The sequence below is a fragment of the Pecten maximus genome, chromosome 6 (genome assembly GCF_902652985.1).
Source record: "Pecten maximus chromosome 6, xPecMax1.1, whole genome shotgun sequence".
In the NCBI taxonomy this organism is placed as follows: Eukaryota; Metazoa; Mollusca; class Bivalvia; order Pectinida; family Pectinidae; genus Pecten; species Pecten maximus.
In genome coordinates, this window is record NC_047020.1 from 39109299 (window position 1) to 39131840 (window position 22542).

General features: G+C 38.0%; 1 protein-coding gene across 3 annotated transcripts in view; it reads left to right on the plus strand.

Annotated features, from left to right (window-relative positions):
* Positions 1-2788: 2788 nt before the first annotated feature.
* LOC117329745 (Krueppel-like factor 3) overlaps positions 2789-22542 on the plus strand; it is a 65920-nt gene continuing 46166 nt past the window's right edge. Inside the window, exons 1-3 of one of the 3 annotated variants that reach the window (XM_033887857.1) lie at positions 2789-3037; positions 3915-3951; positions 7704-7749. In XM_033887857.1, the coding sequence (XP_033743748.1) occupies positions 2935-3037; positions 3915-3951; positions 7704-7749 (186 nt within the window). In that variant the 5' untranslated portion in view covers positions 2789-2934. Of the gene's footprint in view, positions 3038-3313; positions 3429-3914; positions 3952-7703; positions 7750-21695; positions 21760-22542 lie in introns of those variants that run through there. The other 2 variants (XM_033887858.1, XM_033887862.1) reach the window with 2 other exon arrangements.

Sequence of the window (22542 nt, forward strand, 5' to 3'; positions counted from 1 at the left end):
GGGATCAGTAGTAACACATTCTGACAGGTCCCTGTGGTTAGTTCGGGGATCAGTAGTAACACATTCTGACAGGTCCCTGTGGTTAGTTCGGGGATCAGTAGTAACACATTCTGACAGGTCCCTGTGAGTAGTTCGGGGATCAGTAGTAACACGTTCTGACAGGTCCCTGTGGTTAGTTCGGGGATCAGTATAGTAACACATTCTGACAGGTCCCTGTGGTTAGTTCGGGGATCAGTAGTAACACGTTCTGACAGGTCCCTTTGAGTAGTTCGGGGATCAGTAGTAACACATTCTGACAGGCTCCTGTGGTTAGTTCGGGGATCAGTAGTAACACATTCGGACAGGTCCCTGTGAATAGTGTGGGGATCAGTAGTAACACATTCGGACAGGTCCCTGTGAGTAGTTCGGGGATCAGTAGTAACACGTTCTGACAGGTCCCTTTGAGTAGTTCGGGGATCAGTAGTAACACATTCTGACAGGCTCCTGTGGTTAGTTCGGGGATCAGTAGTAACACATTCTGACAGGCTCCTGTGGTTAGTTCGGGGATCAGTAGTAACACATTCTGACAGGTCCCTTTGAGTAGTTCGGGGATCAGTAGTAACACATTCTGACAGGTCCCTGTGGTTATTTCGGGGATCAGTAGTAACACATTCTGACAGGTCCCTGTGAGTAGTTCGGGGATCAGTAGTAACACATTCTGACAGGTCCCTGTGAGTAGTTCGGGGATCAGTAGTAACACATTCTGACAGGTCCCTGTGAGAAGTTCGGGGATCAGTAGTAACACATTCTAACAGGTCCCTGTGGTTAGTTCGGGGATCAGTAGTAACACGTTCTGACAGGTCCCTGTGGTTAGTTTGGGGATCAGTAGTAACACGTTCTGACAGGTCCCTGTGAGTAGTTCGGGGATCAGTAGTAACACATTCTGACAGGTCCCTGTGGTTAGTTCGGGGATCAGTAGTAACACATTCTGACAAGCTCCTGTGGTTAGTTCGGGGATCAGTAGTAAGACATTCTGACAGGTCCCTGTGAATAGTGTGGGGATCAGTAGTAACACATTCTGACAGGCTCCTGTGAGAATAGTTCCGTTGGTAGTCGAACACCGATTCACTGTAGACGGGAAGGTAGTGACCTAGGCTCGGTTTTAACCTGAACAAGGACGTTAATCCCCATCAATCAATCAATCAATCAATCAATCTGTAGACGGAATTATTTTTTATTTATTTATTTATTTTTAATTTTTTGGATTGGGTTTTAACACAAACGAGGTTTCAAGAATGGCTGATTTAACATGAGACTGTTGGACTGAAGAACTGGTTTGCAATTGCTTGAATAACATTGGTAAAATGATGTCAGAATGGTGGTGTGTGTAAATTGTTTTACAGGTAAAATAACGTTACAAGGTTTTAACTTTAAAATGTGTGACTGAGCCGTCAAGTTAAACAGTACATTTGAATGTCAGTGGTATCAGAGACATTTATATATACCCAGATCATCAATTTAGTTCTCTGGAGGTATTGATAGGTTTTAATTAAAATTAAATAACTGTCACTGCAATAAAAGAAAGTGATTGATGATAAACTTAATTAAACACTTTTTTTTTGTTTCAGATTGATTAACAGGAAAATAAGTATTATTCATAGAAAAGTAGGAGTTGAGTGATATTGTGAAGCAAGTCGGCGATAAGGGGGTGGGGTGGGGTGGGCGGGTGGCGGGTGGGGTGTGTGTGTGTGTGTGTGTGTGTGTGTGTGTGTGTGTGTGTGTGGGGGGGGGGGGGGGGGGGGGGGGGGGGGATGCTGAAGCTAACATAAATCTTTCTATTGTTTCCATACAAGCATATTTTCAAATCCATCCAGGATAAGATTTTTGCCGATAGAAAAGTTAGGGTGGCCGTTGTAGACGGCTGTATCTTAAATACACGTCACTGTCAGAATCACTGAGTGTTGCGACCAGCTCGCGTTTGATAGGCTATATACTATAGTAGGTTACAACTATCCCCGGGCCAGACACCTGCTGTCTCTAATAGTCAAAAAGGGCACATGGGTTCTCTTGAGTAATCCCTGGTGGCAGTGCGTTTGTGATGTGCAGACAGCTGACAGGAGATATATGGACTTGGTTTCTCAAATATTACATATCACAACAATATAAAATTACATCTGAGAGATATTTATCTTCGCCATTCTTTAGCTCCCTGTCATGTATCAAATACAGTTAAATAGAATATATTTCATTAGATGTGACAATTATTACCTATGAATTATCCTAATCTGATTTGACACAGTATATATATATTAAAAAGTGTGCTCATTTAAAAACTCATTCTCAAGTTCTATAAATTAGGGTCTGTATATATGAATGATAAAGAATAAACATTTTTATATTCCTTCAATTTCAATTTCAATTTCTTTATTAACTGTGGGCCATATTGCCCATTAGCACATGTTATAATATACAAAGTCGTAATATACGTGAACAGCAATAGAAATTACAAAGTGGAGAACTGCAGCTCTGATATGATTTTCATGCAAAATATAATTGGACTGTAAGGAATAATCTTACAATTGGTTGTTTTATCGGTATATCATATCCCGTGCTATCTGTGTATCAAAACCAACGCTAGCCTAAACAGCTTTACAAACTGTGGTAAGGTGCCCGGGGGGAACCGTATATCACATGTCCAAAAACTGTCTGCTTTTTCTCCGTTTTATCTCTACTATTCTTAGTAGGTAATATACAGCAGTATACTGTTATCTGTAAGACAGTGATCACTCAAGCGCAAAACGTGTCTGTTCAGGCGGGCGGAAACATCCGTTGATTGACAATGCAGACGGCAACCCGTGGTGAACCCTCGCTGACACACCCACTGGCCGAGGAGTGGGTGTGTCCCGGTCTGAGCTCCCGGATGTAAGGCGTGGCAAACCTCAGTACAATGTCAACATGGCGGATGGTGCAGTAACGGATCCTATGGTACAGACGAGTATGTCCCCCCAAAATACCGACAGCTTACGTAATTCAACCGAGGAAGAGTTTTCTGAAACAGGTAACATACACGTTCCACTTGAATGAGCAATGATAAAGTGTGTATTGGGCGTCAGCTGACGGGAGTTTGCCCTCGCTTGATACTGTGGCTTTCCTCTCGGTGGTCGGACCATAATATTCATAAGTCTAGACTCCGGAGAATAGAGTTAGCTACTCGACCGACACGGGTATGTACACATGCGAGTTCTGTTTCAGTAGGCCTAACGCACTTCACTTCCATCAATTGTTTATCGAGGTCAACCAACTGTATCGTTGACACTGATGCTGCGTGACCCCGTCGACACTTTCTGAAATGATTTTGTTTACAAAACCAGACTTCAGTCCCCGGACCCCTCTCCTCCAGAACCTTAATCCATCCACGTACACGTGTAGTACGCTGTCGCTGTCATGTGGTATTTAAATGGTTATACACAATGTTTACAGATTTTATGTAGGCCTACTGGCGGATCGGTGTAAACCAATATAACCAAATTTAAGTTATCATATCGATGAACTTTATGTTTGTAATATATAACATTGTTCTTAGTCACATGATTGTTTTTGATGAGCTACATATTATGTCTAAGGTTTTCTGTGTTTTTATTGAATTTAAATCTTCAGATTTTATAATCGTAAACTTCTTTTTTAAGTTGTAAAAAAATAAGACTCGCCTTTCTTGGAATTTTTGTAACTGCTAATATTTCAGATAATGGCACTATTTCCATAATTCTTTATGGATCAAACTTTATTTCACTTGACTTGACATTCTCATGTTGATATAAATAAAACTATGTTTGATTTGATGTAATAAGGGAGGTAACTTGGAGTACAAATCACCACATACAGCCTTAAAACTTCTCTCATTGTCCCCCTCAGTTTTGGTTATTTTGGTTTTTCAGATGATGAGGAAGCAAGATTTCAGGAGCGTATAATGAAGTAAGTAGACAAGTGAGGATAGTACTACTTGTCAGTGGCCTGACAACCTACCTGATCACTGTCAATGTCAATTTGTACCAATCCTGGATGGTTGCCATTGCTAGTACTCATGAAATGTATAGTTAGTTGGAATTCCTGTACCAGTTGGTCATGACATGACAGCTTTAGATATTGATATGTATTGTAATCCCTGGTCTAGTTACTATATAGTGCATTGTATGAGCCCTGGCTTTCGGTACCTGTGACTGTACTAGTATGTCATTTGAGCCCTGACCCTAGGTACGAGCACAATTTTCAAGCCCTGGCCCTAGGTACAAACACAATTTGGGAGCCGTGGCCCTAAGTACAAGCACATCTTGTGAGCCCTGGCGGTAGGTACAACCACATCATGTGAGCCCTGGCCTTAGATACAAGCACATATGTGAGCCCTGGCATAAGGTACAAGTGCACTGTGTGAGCCATGGGATAAGGTAATAATTTGCGAGCCCTAGCTGGCCCTAGGTATAAGCACAATTTGTGAGCCCTGGCCCTAGGTAAAAGTACAATTTGCCAGCCCTGACCCTTATGTACAAGCACATCATTTGAGCACATTATGTGAGCCCTGGCCCTAGGTACCAGTGCACTTTGTGAGCCCTGGCTGTAGGTACAACAGTCAACTTGTACAAGCACATCATGTGAGCTGTGGTATTAGGTACAAGCACATATGTGAGTCTTGGCCAAGGGTACAAGCAGAATATGCGAGCCCTGGCCGTAGGTACAAGCACATTATGTGAGCCTTGACCTTAGGTTCAAGTACGTTTTTGCGAGCCCTGGTCCTAGGTACATGCACAATTTTCCAGCCCTGGCCCTAGGTACATGCACAATTTTCCAGCCCTGGCTCTAGGTACATGCACAATTTGCCAGCCCTGACATTAGTTACAAGCACATTATTCGAGCCCTGGCCTAGGTATTGTGTTATCACCATATACCATAATATTACTGCACAGCATGATTTTGGAAATTTTGGTGGGTGGTTGTACAACCCATAGGGAAAAAAATTGCTTTGAAATTCCTTTCCATACCATGAACTAAAGCATTGACAGTAAAAACCACACACCTCTTTAAATCATCAACAATACGATTATATAAAAGTGGTTTTATTGTGAATGTAAAGCGACAAGTATTCGCTTGAGTATTTTAACTCTTCCTGAATGCATATCTGCATTAAATGTCATTGGTAATCATGTTGAAATTTTGCTCATATCAGGTATGCAAATGTAATGCTAACTGTGATTAGAGTTACCTCCCCTGGAGGAAATGGTTAGAAGCCTGACATGAAAAAAAATTCCTTAGATTTTTACTTTAATTTATACTAGATGTCCTTGTCATATGTCTAGCATTGTTTAAAAATATTTTTCCAACACTTACCCAAAATACAACAACATCTACAATAAGAAATAATGATTCTGGAGGTGTCTGGAAATCGGACGTATTTGGCGTAATTTGACAAATGATTTTCTGGTTCAAGTGAATATGATTATTAAAATGCATTGGAAGTAATTCATTAAGCACATATCTACCAAATACAGCCAGCTGCCTGACCACTATAAAACAATTATGAGGGGTTGGGGGTTGGAGGGGTCTTTTCAGGAATTAAGATTGAAATTCAGGGGAAGAATCAGGGGCCGAATGTTGGCCTTTGAGGGCCCTAGGGTAGCACACCACAGTAAGACAGCCTGGCCATGGGCAATTTTTTTGTTAAGCAAATAACTCCTGTATTATGATATGCATAAAAAATGAAAAAAATAAATGTACACTATAATTGGTATATTCAGTATGAAGTAGTACATACAGGCTTCACATTTATTAAAACAAAAATCAATAAATTGGTTCCGGATTTTAAATATCCGGATTTTCCGAACGTGTGTTTACACAGGAAATTTAGTTTCGCCTACAGCGCAAAATGGAAGCCCACAGAAAAGGTAAGATAGCGGAAAAACTTAATTTACAACATATGTCCAAACAAGATTAATTCTGTCTTTGGGATAGAGATATTTAATTTTAAACAGGTTTCAGAAAAAAAATTGTGTAGAGAATTGTGCCATTTTGGGTAAAATATCATAATATTTTGCAATTTTTGAGAATTTTTTAAGCTGTTACCATGGTATTCACAGCTCTAAAAATCACAGAAAATATCAGTTTACTTATCCTTCAGAGCTCTATTAAAATTGCAAATGTTGTACAGATTTCAAATATATATACTTTATTAGAGGTTATATGTAAGGTTAACTGGCAATGTTTACATATCTAAAACAAGTGCCATATTTTTCAGAATTTGGCATTTTTACTGTACACTGCTACCTAGATAAGTATCTGTATGTAAAACGGTGTCTCCTGATCCTCTGTAGAGAGATTTAGATAAAATTCATGCCATAATATCACATGATCAAGTTATACACCTGATTAGGTTTCAGTGGTCATTGTTTGAGGTTAAAGGTCAAAGATAACATTTGACCACTTTCAATTTTTTTTGTACAATTATGTACTGATCACCTGACCATAGGGCAATTTTATTGATGTTGAGACCTTGACCTAGGTGTGGGTGTATATACGAAGCCTCCTGCTCACTTTCATTTGAATTATTTTTTGAACTTGTGGGTGGTAAACGACGTAGGGGGAAAAATAAAAAAATGCACAGCGGTTCATGATAAGGTGGAGCCATTGCTAAAAATGTCATCGTTATGGCAACCGTAAAAAGACCTCTAGTACAGACCTTGCTGATTGCGTTTTCCAGATGGGCTGTCATTGGATGTTGTATAATGATTGTGAGGTGTTCATGACCAATCAAGGTACAGCCTATAACTCGATCCAATGTCACATAGCATGTTCAGTTACCGACACTAAATATTGTCATAGTGATTGAATTCCTACAGTCTGTCCTTGGAAATACAAAAAAATGTCCTCCGTTCCGAACACTTAATTGAATGAGTTTCCTTAAATGGTGTGAACAAGAGGCCTTATTGCTTTTAGGTAACTATTGATTTGATGATAAATGTTCTTTCCGTTGAGTTATCAGAAGAAATCGGAATACTCACGATGTGACCTTGGTCACAGTAGTGAATTTTCTTATCTTACAAATCGTACAAATCATTGGCTTTCCTCTTATTTCATTGTTTCATGTTTGTTAAAAAAAAAAAAAAATGTCCAGTTTGCTATTTTAAATTACTAGCTGTGATTTAACACCAAATCAAGATTCAAGGTCAAAATAAAGGGGACAATGTTTAAAATGTTTTTCGTATCCATATCAAATCAAACTTCCTGGACAGCTGAATTTTGTATACACATGTTGATATCGGGATAAAGACAATGGCCAGACAGTGCATTGTTAGTCACAGCTCTAATCTTGTGTCCTGAAGTATTTGTCCTATCTTTTAGGACATTGACTCCAAATGGCAATTTTCAGTATGAGAAAACTTCACATATACCCCGTTATATATGGTAATTTCATATCTAGACAGAAGTGTCATGGCAAGGAAAATAATTACTTTTCAGTAACTCAGTATGTCTAATATTCAATTTGATAACATGATCTGTTTGTTGAGAATGTTAACACGATGGTGTCTAATGATACTGAGTATGCCTAGGTTTCATCTCGAGTGATCTTGGTGTTGTACACAAAATATCAATGAAAAATAATTAATGGTACATAATTATATATATTAGTAGCTGAGACGCCTGATATTTTATGATTTTTATTTTATTTTTTTTTGCAGTATGAAGGAAGATGAAGACCTAAGTGATTCTAATGATCAACAATTGGTAAGTGTCCTTTTATTGTTTAAATGTCCATTCCATAATTCTCACACGTCAGTAATTATTCATCCCAAAATACTTGTATATCAGTGACAATCCATCCCATAATACTCAAACATCAGTGATGATCCATCCCATAATACTCGAACATCAGTGATGATCTATCCCATAATACTCAAACATCAGTGATGATCTATCCCATAATACTCAAACATCAGTGACAATCCATCCCATAATACTTGTATATCAGTGACAATCCATCCCATAATACTTGTATATCAGTGATGATCCATCCCATAATACTCAAACATCAGTGATGATCTATCGCATAATACTCAAACATCAGTGATGATCTATCCCATAATACTCGAACATCAGTGATGATCCATCCCATAATACTCGTACATCAGTGATGATCCATCCCATAATACTCGTACATCAGTGATTATCTATCCCATAATTCTTGTGTATTTTATGTCTTTTCATTGACAAACATTTTGTAGTGACATTTCGAAGCTAAGTTTGTAGGAATTGAAAATGGAGTCAGTCTACTTACTGAAGGTTTAGGTCACTGGAGCAAAGGTCAATGTTGAATTTCCTATATTTTCACTGATGAACATTTCGTAATGAAATTATAAAGCAAAGTTGGTTGGAATTTAACAACCAACAGAACAATGAGTCAACTGACCAAATACCAAGGTCACTGTGTTAGAGGTGAAGGTCATTTGGGTCCAAGGTCAAGGACAAAGTATATCTCATGCAATGACCATGGTTGTTGGTGGGGGAGGCATTTAAGGTTTAGATAAAACAAATCGAAACAAACAAATGAGTATTATACTGATATTAAAATTTTTGCTAGCCCAGCAAATATGGAGTTGGAAGACACATCATAGTACGTGTGTGATGTATACTTTGCTTACATGCTATTGTATGGCGTCTAAATGCCAAATGTCAACCTCAGCTGAATTTTGATATAATTTTCAGCATTATTAGGTGAAGGAGATTCAAAATTGTATAAGCAGACGGGACGGGTTCCAAGGGAGATAGGGGCAAATATAGCATTTTTTTGAAGCCTTCGAATTCTCTGTATGAATAAAAGGAATTTGATGAAATTTGGTTTGTAGCTTTCTTTTGAGAAGAAAATTCAATATTGTACATTATCTATCACATGAGGTCCAATAGAGGAAAATGAAAATTGTTTATCAAGGTTGAGTGCTGTTCAACTTTTCACTTTTAACCATCTTCATTGGAGACAGAAAGCCAGAAATCATCAATTGAAGAATAACATTGACTTGCATTCATGATACCAAGAGGCAGCTGCAAAAATGGGAAAATATTTGTAATAGATTTTTTTCCCCGGATCCAGATGAACGATCCTGGCCCTCTGGGCCTCTTGGTTAATGTACCATATTTTGTTGTCAAACATGATATTTTTAGACTACAAAGACCCAATTTTATGCTTGGCCTGGCAGACACATTGTCGAGGTGACATGAAGCCCTGTGTTACATGGAGCTGTTTATAAGATGTTAGAATTACAGAAGAACCACAAAGTTGTAAGATGGTGGGAGGTGAAACAGAATGTCGGCCGTTATTGCCACCTTTGACGACGTATGGCATTTAAAGAACCTGAAGTGACGTCATGTCTGTAGCAGTGTGGCTATATTGATGACTTGAGATTTCCATTGTGTCAAGTGTGGTAGATTTGTAGAGCTCTGCCACTTAAGTGTTGCTACACAAAAGTACTTTTCTCAATTTCTTTTGTCTTCTTGTGACGTAAGAACTCTTTACAGAAAAAAAAAATCAAATTTTGCAAAACGAAAATTCTCATTTTTTTTTTCAAGGCAGTTAAAATTGCCAGATATTTATACACAAAAGTTGTTCAAATTTACTGCCTTTATAGTAAATATAGTTTTCAGTGATTTGGTAAAAAAGAAGAAACTTGAAAAATACTTGAAAATAAGAGAGATTTTGTCTCAGGTCGGGAGGTATGGTATGTATGAAGCCAAACTCTTGAAATCACATATCATTGATTTAGTTAAGTGATGCAACAATAATTGATAATTGATATTGACACATGCGTTTTATGTTTTGTTAAAACATTTGTTATTATTAGTCAAGGATTTTAGGGAAAATGGCCTTTCACAGGTCCCTTCAGGGATGCAGCCTTTAATCTGACGAGACACACATGGTGATGTTGTTTAACTGATAACATCCCTGTTCAGTGTTTTAATAAATAATTTTTAAATCAACCTTTGTCTGCATAAATTAAGAAAATATAGTAATATCTTCGTTAAAAATTTAGGGGTCATCTTCGATTTTTCAAAATATGTGACACTATATTGCTAAGGGGCACAGACATTTATCGGTTTAAAACAGGGCAAAAAAGAAGAATTCTCAGAACAGAATATTTCACTTATGAGTTATGAGTAAAAAGAAATAAACCTTAGTTGTTTAACTGCAATTGACTTTGATTTTTCAGCTTAAAGAAATCTTTCTGTTTGAGTCATTTTCCATAGTGTCAGTATATGTAGTGTCCTGGTAATGTCATAAAATTAACAAATCTTTATAAATACAATATCATGCCAAATTTCAATAAAAGATTTGGAAGATTATTCAAAATTTTGGTTACCTTGGCAAATTATTGTGTTGAAAGTATAAAATATTGCAACAAAAAAGGTTTTACATAAATTGTCAGAAAGTGGTCATAGTATAAATGTAAAAACATATTTCACATCAATTTTCGTCATTTTTTTTTTAAATCATAAAAAATTCAGCTTTTTGTCTGAGTGTGTAAAACTAACTAATCGCTCAATAACCTGACTCAGGTGAAATGTTTTAAATGAAGAATTAAATCATTAGATCACGATGGTTGTGTCATGCCAGTTTGTATTCTCTCATCCGACAAGAAAGGAATTAAAATTTTTCAGACACATAATCAGCTCCACCCCCGCCCAGACAGAAAATGATTGTTTTTTTAATGGCAGCTTAACTTCAGGGACAGAGATTTGCGTCATGTTAATAAGCCATTATAGATGATCGTTTGACATTAACTCGGGTGTGGTCTCCATTGTGTTTTGTGTGAGGTCATGTGGCTCTGTTTTGCCTCAGGAATTCACAGAACAAATAGACATTGTGTACTAACATGCAGATAGTAAACGAAGCTAATATTGGATGGCCTCAACAGTGTTTGTAACCTGGATGGCCTCCACTAGACAGTGTCTGTATCCTGGATGGCCTCCACTAGACAATGTCTGTATCCTGGATAAGGTCCGCTAGACAGTGTCTGTATCCTGAATGGCCTCTACTAGACAGTGTCTGTATCCTGGACTAGACAATGTCTGTATCCTGGATAAGGTCCGCTAGACAGTGTCTGTATCCTGGATGACCTCTACTAGACAGTGTCTGTATCCTGGATAAGGTCCGCTAGACAGTGTCTGTATCCTGGATAAGGTCCGCTAGACAGTGTCTGTATCCTGGATGACCTCTACTAGACAGTGTCTGTATCCTGGATGGCCTCTACTAGACAGTGTCTGTATCCTGGATGGCCTCTACTAGAAAGTGTCTGTATCCTGGATGGCCTCCACTAGACAGTGTCTGTATCCTGGATGACCACCACTAGACAGTGTCTGTATCCTGGATGACCTCCACTAGACAGTGTCTGTATCCTGGATGGCCTCCATTAGACAGTGTTTGTATCCTGAATGGCCTCTACTAGACATTGTCTGTATCCTGGATGGCCTTTACTAGACAGTGTCTGTATCCTGGATGACCTCCACTAGACAGTGTCTGTATCCTGGAAGGCCTCTACTAGACAGTGTCTGTATCCTGGATGGTCTCTACTAGACAGTGTCTGTATCCTGGATGACCTCTACTAGACAGTGTCTGTATCCTGGATGACCTCCACTAGACAGTGTCTGTATCCTGGATGGCCTCCACTAGACAGTGTCTGTATCCTGAATGGCCTCCACTAGACAGTGTCTGTATCCTGGATGGTCTCTACTAGACAGTGTCTGTATCCTGGATGGCCTCTACTAGACAGTGTCTGTATCCTGGATGGTCTCTACTAGACAGTGTCTGTATCCTGGATGGCCTCTACTAGACAGTGTCTGTATCCTGGATGGTCTCTACTAGACAGTGTCTGTATCCTGGATGGCCTCCACTAGACAGTGTCTGTATCCTGGATAAGGTCCCCCAGACAGTGTCTTGATCCTAGATGGTGTCCCCTAGACAAGGATGGCCTGCCCTTAGACAATTTCTTGAACCTGGATGGTTACTAGACAGAGAAAACCTCCCCCAGACAGTGTCTGGGTCCCTCAGTCAGTTTTCTGTTGTATAATTTCCAGTTTCCTATTTGTTTACCAACCTTATTCTGTATCCACCAGAAGTCATATCTGTAGCTTTCTCAAAGACAAAACATATTTTATGATCTTCCTCGTAAAGAATTGACCCGCTTATTCAATTTCTATTTTCCATTTGGCTATTTGACCTTAAATTGCTGGATCGAGAAAGACGTCCTAAGATTAAGGTACAATTTATCCATTATGGCCTTGTTGGGAGGGCAGCATTGACTCACAGTATTGTCAAGATTTGGAATTGTGCCTAAGCTTACAGCTGTAGTTCATCACACTCGCATATTAACATGCCAATTTTAATATACAGTTGAACTATAGGACCTTCACCATTTTGGTCCTCCTCTTCACAGCAGTAACAAGGGACGTCACTCTAGATTCATGTTAAATCTCGAAACAAATTTGACTGGAGGAGCAGGCACTATCACCTCATAGTACAAACGTGTGTAGCCAATGGGAATTCAGTATTCTGTCATGTGACATACTTAGGTCCAAGATGAAGTTATCTACGCAAATAGCCTCTGTCTCCCAATTAGTCATATATAGTAGTATCGTAGTTCGTAATGTATCTCAGCTTGTTTGTCACATCAGTGATGGTAGAGAGGTATTAACCGTTGTCACATCAGTGATGGTAGAGAGGTATTAACCGTAAATGGTGTTTGTCCATTAATTGACAGATGTTGACCGCAGTGAAGGATTATGGGATAACCATTATAGTACCTAATGTTTTGATACAATTTGGCCTATATAAGCTATGTTGTATCTGAAGCTTCTGTTCTAGTAATATAAACATCAGCCTTATAAAGAAGGGTTGCCGCATTGGCTGAGTGGTTAAGGTGTCCCAACACTTTATCACTAGCCCTTGATCCACCTCTGGGTTGCATGTTCGAAACCCACATGGGGCAGTTGCCAGGTACTGACTGTAGGCCAGGGGTTATTCTCCGGGTACTCCTGACTTTCATCCGCCTCCTGGCACGTCCTTTAATGACCCTGGCTGTTAATAGGATGTTAAACAAAATAATTCAAACCAAATTCTTATAAAGGAAAACCACATAAAGAAAATTAAAAGTTTCCGCATAATTTTGATTGACTTTGTTATTCTGACAAAAAACCAGTCAATACCTCAGTGTTGGCATGACAACTTCTATTAAAATATTATGTTTATGTACAATTATATTTATCAAGGTTTCGGTTTTAGCTGTACTCCATTTTTAACATGATATAGGAAATGAAATTTGATATTTTGAATGTCTTCATTTTTCCAGATTGTTATTTGTGTTATTTTATTACAAAAAAATCTTATCTGATGTAAAATGGTGTACATGTACTAATGTTTACAATATAAGTCCTGCACCTCTAACTTGAACTGCACATAAAAGCTTTCAATTGATGAGGGAACTTCCTCCAGGACAATCAGAAGGTGTCTCTCAGTTCCTGTGTTGTACTTTTGTGATTAAGTTCGTTTAGGTTTACGAGAGTCTGCAGTGTCTAGTTTCAAGATAGCTTAAACACCATCATTTCAAATACCTTGAAATTAAAGAAAGATGTTTTCTTTAGTCCACATGTTTGATTGTGAAGGAATTTAAAAATCTGAAAAATGTTGCAGATGAAGTATTTGCTTCTGAATTAAGAATGTGGTACGGAATGCTAGTGTGGAATTTATTTATGTATATAGGTATATATATATATTGGCCCATGGGTATTACAAGATGTACTGTTAAGTACAGAAATGGCGGAGAAACCTCAGAGAAGTCGTGGGATAGAACATGGTTTATAGCAAGACTGTACTTTCTATACTAGCAGAAGTGGTACTTTTAGGAGGTACGAGCGTCGGGGGTCGGCTGGTGGTGACTGATGGTATGTAGGTAGGGACAAACACCGATCCTGTATCTCTAATTTACTTTTAAACCTGGAAAAAGAGATTCTGCATCATCATTACTACAACCTGCTACCATACATCAAGCTCCGATTTCCCACGGAGACAGGTTTTGCATGAATATTGCAGAGATCAGATTGACGTGTTAAATTGAGTGAGTTGTAGTTCTTACTAATGGTGTATTCTCTCCCCAGAGGGCGCTAGTTGATGTAAGCGACTTATGTCAATGGGTTTTCCCCCTCCAGGGGGTGCTGTTAGACGGTATTTAAGTATCGCGTGTCCCCAAGGGTGTGCTTGTGGAATAGTGGATTATTTTTTTCCGATAGCTTCTTCTGCAACTGTGATGACCAGCGAGATGCGGTGCATGTTAAAATTTATGAGTTGGAATCTGTGACTGCTTGTGGTCAATAATTTAACATTCCATTTTACTTTAACCAGCTGGGTTTGTAAAAGTGCTACTTATTTTTTGCTATACTTTAGTTTAATACCTGGGAGATTTGGTATCCAATGGAGCAGGTTGACTAGATTTTTTTTTAGCAAAAAAGCTTGAACTGAAGCAACTCAGTGTAAATAAATAGTATCAACATCAAATTAAATGTTGGAAATTTAGTGTTTATGGTTGATAAATTTCAAAATCTCTACATTGTATTGGTTTGCAATATGTGTTCAGGGGTAGAATCTGAGATTACTGAAGTTTCTGTCTAGGTATAAAGGGTCTGCAATATCTTTTATGGTAGAAGTGTTGGCCAGGATAACCTCAGTTGAAGATCTGAGGTACTTAGTTTGATACTCCTTGTCCATGACAGTTTGTGTTTCTCAGAAAGCTGAGAAACAGATCATTCCGTGCTGTTGTGGTTGTGTTCATTGGCATGAGGCTTTACCCTAATTATACTAGATGGCATGCGACTGGCCTCCCTTATGTTTAGTGAGAAAGCCACCAGCTACTACAAACTTGAGACCTTGCATCAAAATGACCCCGCCTGTTCATGGTGCGACAAACCCAAGAAACCAAAGAAAATTTATTTATTTTGTAAATGTGTAAATACAGGAAGCTATCATATATTCCGAAGTCTTGTTTGGTATATGCATGTACCGTATTTAATAATTGTGTTTCGCACAAAAAACATATTGGTTAAATTGTCTCAGGTATCATACCCACCCAATCACTAGCATGGAATTCGAATTCATGTTTATAAGTCGCAAGCTGTGTCTCGACTGATTTCTTCAAAGTATACAAAGATATTTTAAACAGTGAAAAAAATGTTTCAATATAATTTGTAGATTTTAGTTGATAATTGTTTAAAAATCAAAATCAATGATCTTTGATGAATTTTAGACAAATTATTGAGAGGGAAATTGATTTGTAGGGAAAATCTTGATGAAATATTTTACTTCTGTATAAAAAACAATGGCAGTGCTTGTACACCTTCAAAGTGTTTCGCTGTATGTAGCCGTTACTGAAGTCGTTACCGAGATTGCGAGAGAACTTCCGTCCCAAATGACCACACGTCACTGTGAATTTTACTATTATTTGACAACTGAATTCACTGTTGTATATTGTGTAAAATGGAAGTGTCGTCAGGTCAAACAAGATGTGTTGTAATCAGTGTCTTAGACGGAATAACTATCTGGAGTGCCGTTAAAATGACCATGATACAGTGCTCTAAAGGAAGGTTCATCGACCTGTAGGAAAGGCGTGGTAGAAATGCGACCAAAAAATGTGACCTTGAGACAAATTGACCTTGGGATTGACAGGCGAATCTGCTAAATTTCATTATTGGGTCAGTGGATGTACAATTGGTCAATGCGGCTATGCTGGTAATATAGATGCCCCTATGGGTATTGGATGTCATTGGAAAGCTCAATTTTAAATTATGACCATAGAGCTGGAGACATTTCCTTCTGTAGCTGCAGGTTTTGTCTAGTCTAGAGGAAAAATCATTTTTAGGAAAAAAATGCTGAACTGAAATTCTGAAAAAAAGAAATATTTAATTGTTTTAACCATGAAGGCAAAAGTCTTTCTTTTTCTCTTACTGGGGTCTTATATTGTGGAATTATTTATGGAATCTGTAGAAAAAAAAAACTAGAACAGAAAAAAAGAGCTAGACATGTATATGTCAGCATGTTATGAACTTTTAAAATAAAGGGATTTTTTGACGCAATATTAAATCCAAATTCAAAATCTTTGGAAACCCTTCAATATAAGAGGTCTGGTTCTGGTATGTTTTCTGTTTTATATCTACCGTAAAACACAGGGGATTTTGTTTCTATAAAATTCTTGATAATATTTTCATTAATTAACTTCAATACCTTATTTTTTATATGGACAAGCATTTAAGTACATTGCTAAAATGCTAAAAATGTTTTTTAAAATGTAAAAAAAAAAATCTTATGTACAAAATCGGGGTTGATTTGTGGATGTTTGTGTATGTAGATAATGTCTTACGATTAGATAGATCTGATAAATAGCTCGGAGGTATGGCAATTCAAGTCAACTCCTGACATTTAGAGATTAGCAGCTATTACTTTTACATGTTGTTAGACTTATCTCCCTTTGTAAGTGCTTCCCTGGTAACCATGGAGAGGCATTCCATGCCCCTAGCATCCTGGACAGACTCGAGGAATCTCAAATTGTGGACAGGTCAAGGACGTTTAAACAAGTGTACCAGCCATGAAAGAAACATTAAATGAGATTTAAAAAATTTATTTTCAGACTGCTGTTGTATACATTAAATTTTCATTCCAGAGTTTTTGTGAATAATTTCATACGTTTTTGATATATTTTATGAATAGTAAAATGATTTTCATGTCCTGACATGATGTATGGGTAAAAATTCTCAAAAGTTAAAAAAAGATTAAATTGTTGTGTTTATAAGGGGCACATTGATTGCTTTTGTATGTTATTTTTGTGGATATAAGGGGCACATTTTTGTGTTATTTTTGTAGACATAAGGGGCACATGGATACATTTTGTTAGTGGTTACGTCCCTTAGTTCTCTGCTCACAACCAGGGCTATGCTCCAATCACAAAGGACCAGTAGTGGGTAGCCATATTGATTGTTTCATTGGTTAATTTTTATATCCTTTGACATCATTTTGCTAATTTATGATGCGAAAACCCCAATACACATAAAGTGATGGGTTTCAGAGTCAAAAGTAAATATACTCTTGTTCGAAAAACAAAGGAAGAAAATCTTAAGTTTTGCTTTTTAAAATGAATTCTGGCAAAAAGTTCAATGTGTTTATGACAATGACGCTTTGACGCTTGTTGCTTCATCGGAAATAACCATCTCCATGATGATATTACAGGGGCAATAAAGAAACACACGCATTGAAGTAGGAGTTTCTACTCAAGATGGTTACTCGCTACTGGTCCTCTGTAACTTACGCAAGGGAGGTAACTGAGGGGGGTACCAGTCTATTATTTATCTATTTTTTGTGGACATAAGGGGCACATGGATAGACTGGATTACCTACCTTAGTACCATTTCTCTTCACTTCAGGCTGTGCTCATTAACATATTTTGAAGCGAACTTAGCGAAAAGTAGAAAAACTATGTCAGGTAATGCCGTCTAGCACATGGAATGATGTTGTATGGAATATTTATGATTTTAAATTCAAGATACATATGAATTGTGAAGATAAATCGTAATGAATAATTTTATTATTATTTTTTTTTTTATATTTTCATGGATATAAGGGGCACATGGGTCGTAATATGAATGTGATACGCAGGTGTTCCGTTGCTGGGTCACTGTGCCGGTTACAGATATATTCCATCTGTCAGAACGACTTGCAGCCTATGTGTTTGTTGCATTTAAAATATCATAGTACATTAGATCGGTCATGCGACAAACACTACAAGCTGTAATAGGGGTTGTTACTTGTAAGTGAACAGACAATATCGTTTCCTGCCTGACCTTCACCCTACGCTCAAAGCTATTAAAATGTCTAAGGTCATTTGGATGAAAATGTCGCATGTTCACATGTCAATTCACCTTTGATAACTGTGTGCGTTCTGTCAAGCCCGTGTGTCTCCAGGGGACTAAGGACGGACCCATCACCCTGTTAACGGTTCTATATGTTTAACCTGGGGATCTAGACTCAAGGTGACCTTTTCTAAATCACGACCTGTCTAAGGCACTTTGCTGTAGTGATTCAGAGCCTGAGACTCGGTTACATGTAATCTGGGTAAAACATAAAGCTCCGGATCCAGGGAACTGGTCCGAGAAACTAATCCAGGAAAATGATCCAGAGGGATAAGTCGATCCTCTTGAACTTCTTGCTACAGTTATCCAAGGCCAATTGGGGACTGATTTCCATGGCAACCAATTATATTTTATTTGGCAGATTTTGTAGTCACATGATTACTCCAGTTGCCATGGAGGGTTGACATCAAATATCAATTTAGATATCATAGTTGCCTTAATATCAAATAGAGAGTAATTTGTACCATAAAAACAAGATATCATAGTTTTCATAATATCAAATAGAGAGTAATTTGTACCATAAAAAGTCTACAACATTATCGTGGTTGCGCCATTTTGATTTTGACAGAATATAGGTTATTTCAAAAATGTCTTTAATGTGTTTTAAAATGAAAAGTACACAAACAGGCTAGCGTTATATTGGATGGGTTAAAGTATGTTACCAGTTCAATCTAATGCTATAAAACCCTAAAGTATGTCAAGCTTGGCCAATTATGCAATTTGGCATGTGATCAACTGTATTTATCACCCTATGAACTTCACTTAAGTTAAAAATAGAATCCAGCATAACAAACCAGGCGTTTTTTCTGTTTTTTCTGTACCGTCCATGTTTTGGTAGTATCATACTAGTAACTGTGCATAACCACATGTTGTTAGTCTAGTTTTGGGGGTGGGAGGGGGATTGGAGGGGGGGGGGGGGGGGGGGGGGGGGGAGCTAAGTGTTTTATCATCTAGTGGCCTTAGTACAAAGATTTTTACGCTTTGCATTATTACAGAAAGTTACTCAGATATTGTATGTAGTGTCAGAAATTGATCCCATTATACTGTAAAACCTGACTTTACCGACCACTGAGTTTTATGACATCCTGTGTCATCCGACCAAATCCATTGGAACAGTGACACACTCCTCTGTCATTGCCCTGAATGACTTAACAGACACACTGTCATATCCGACACATTTATAAGGTGGTCCCAAAAATTGTCAGTAAATATAGGTTTCATTGTGTTATGTAAAACATATGAATAAACTTTCATTTACTTAAAGTCAGGATAATTATATGATTTTATGAGTGGACAGTAGGGATTGGATGATGTACATTTCTCATTGTAAATCTATTTGGTGAAGCTATATTTGTCTCTCCGTATCTCATGGAGGACATTTTCAAAGTTTTCAGTATTGTTTGCTGGGAGCGACCGACTTAAACGTTAAGTAATGCAAGGTTTAATATCAAGCCTTTTAATAAAAGATTTACTTGTTCTGACCTTTGAATCTTCCTGTTTCAAATATGTCCTACTAATCCAGCTGTGAGTCCCTGACAATATAAAGCATTCTGTTTTTAAAGTAAGAGTTATTTCCCTTATACATGATAGAATTAGTATTACTAGATAATCCACGACTCTGTTATTTAAATCAATATTAGACGTGTTTTAAAAGATGTGAAGCTTTTACTGGTAAATGTGTAAATAATTCTATGGAAAAGAGGCTTCACATTAAGGTAGCATATACCCTTAAGTCAATTAGCACTAGTTTCAGGAACACTTAGGTGCCAGGAATTGGCATACATATCTTTGATACACAATTGTGATTAATTTACTTGGAAGACAATAAGAAATAATTTGATGGCGTTTAGGAATGTCTCCAGACTGGGTTCTTGTTAAAAGTTATTAGCCTGCTGAAATAACAAAATACGAAAATCATACTTCCACTGTCCAGAATCCTGAAGGCAGACCTGTTGTAAGTTTTACAGATAATTAAATTTCTTGAATTTCTTACGTTGCTCCTCTAGTGGTGTTTACTGATCATGAATGGCTCTTGGGGAAAAAATTTGAACATTTGTAAGTATGCCTGTTTAATTTTGGAATGATTAGTTGATGAAGCTGAAACTCCTCTCTCTTATCTTGGTGATTAAATGTTTTGGAATGTGTAACTGTTTTTAAATCACTCCAATGAGATCTATTATGTGTAACTGGTAGCGGTTAGGTTTGAGTGCAGTAAGTAGGGTTGATATCAATTTTAGAACATGGAACTATTTTTTGAAGTTTTAGAAGCTTGCTGTGTAAATATGTATCACTGAGAAGGACAGGTTTCTCTTGAAGGTTAATTAGGAAGATGTTATTACATCGACGGAGAAAAAAAGGAGAAGGGGAAGAGGAAGGCACATCCATGTCTTCACGGAAGATAGACAGAGTATATATTCATATATATATATAAGAAAAATAAACATAAACCAAGATTTACGGTAAAGCCTTTCTGCCTTCTGAAGATGCCTATGAAAGCAGAAAGACTTTGCGGTAAATCTTTTTCTTTTTATATTTCTTACATTTATCCTTCGCAAGGACTTTACTTCACTTATTTATACATATACCCCAGGTATGTATATTTATAGAATAAAGTTTAAATTGTCCATATCTGTCAAATACAGATCTGCTGTCTCCAAGTACTTTTTCGCTGCTACATCCCGTGTAGTGCGGCTGGATGTAGCCGCGAGAGGACTTGGGAGACAGTAGATCTGTGTTTGACTTTTTTTTTTTTTTAGAGATATATATATATATGTGTGTGTGTGTGTGTGGGGCCATGTTGGCCGAGTGGTTAAGGTGTTCCAACACTTTATCACTTGTCCTCCACCTCTGGGTTGCAGATTCTAAACCTACGTGGGGCAGTTGCCAGGTACTGACCGTAGGCCGGTGGTTTTTCTCTGGGTACTACGGCTTTCCTCAGCCTCCAAAACCTGGCACGTCCTTAAATGACCCTGACTATTAATAGGATGTTAAACAAAAACAAAACAAGTGTATGTGTGTGTGTTTATGATGAATCCCGGATACAGAAGGAGCTTTTCCTTGTATTTTTAAGTTTGATATATAAAGCCAGCCTTTGTATGACCGTCTGGTATAAGGGTAGGATATATTTTCTGGATGGCCAGACCAGGATCTTTACATCTAAATTTTTTTTATATTTTCATGTGGCGAGGGAATTTCGCATTTTGCACCTAGTTCATAATTTGAGATCAAAGGTAATCTTTTTCAAATTAATTGTTGACCTATTTCAAATTAATTGTTGACCTATAATGCTGTATGGGGTTATGATATATTGATGTAACTAATCAAATCAAAATATTACGACCGGAGAGGAAGAAATCCCTGCCAACTTGTATACTGTATTTTAATAGCATAAGGTTTTAATATTGAGAGTCAGATTTTTTCCCGTGTGTTTTTTTTCAGACAGAAAATAACAAAAATAAGTCCATGCCCACAATTAAGCCCCTCCTTCATTTTCGCAGAATCAACAATTCTAAAACAATAAGCTGAAAATGGTTTACAAATCAGCCCTGTCAAAACCTTAATTCTAAACTTTCACACTAGGGACTATAGGGGGAGGGGACTTATATTTTAGGATAAATACGGTACTACCGCAACATGTGGTAAGCCTTATTTTTCAAAGAAGAAAGTTTTTATTTTTTCTGAATCGAGTAAAAACCAATAAAAAGGACAAATTTAATATTTTCTCCCCATATTTTTAGAATGATTAAGTTGATGGAGGATGGCGGTAGAGGATCTGCCATGAAAAGGAGACATTAGCCAGAGGTGAGTAGTTGGAACCCCTCCAGCCTCCGTACCTCCTCCCTCTGACCTTGTCCCCTTTTATCTCTATCAGTGAATAGGAAGTCATCTGATAGCCTTGATAAACTACTTAAACGATGGAAATATCACATCCATGTTTTGCTATTTTATAAGGTGAAACAGCTAGAGTGATAACCATCGGGTCATAGTTATCACTTGATCGGCATAGTAACGCTGTCTGGCTGCAGGAGCTGCCAGTCTTGTGTTCCTCAAATTGTTTTACTGCGTTAAATTATGTAAAGCTATCCGCCAAGCATGTGTGTACTTTGTACCCCTATCAGTGCTGTAGGTGAATTGCTGAAGCTGGGTACCCCTATCTGGGCTCTAGGTGAGTTGGTGAAGCTGGGTACCCCTATCTGGTCTGTTGGTGAGTTGGTGAAGCTGGGTACCCCTATCTGGGCTCTAGGTGAGTTGCTGAAGGTGGGGTACCCCTATCTGGTCTCTTGGTGAGTTGCTGAAGCTGGGTACCCCTATCTGGGCTCTTGGTGAGTTGCTGAAGCTGGGTACCCCTATCTGGGCTCTAGGTGAGTTGCTGAAGCTGGGTACTCCTATCTGGTCTCTTGGTGAGTTGCTGAAGATGGGTACCCCTATCTGGTCTCTTGGTGAGTTGCTGAAGCTGGGTACCCCTATCTGGTCTCTAGGTGAGTTGCTGAAGCTTGGTACCCCTATCTGGGCTCTTGGTGAATTGCTGAAGCTGGGTACCCCTATCTGGTCTCTAGGTGAGTTGCTGAAGCTGGGTACCCCTAT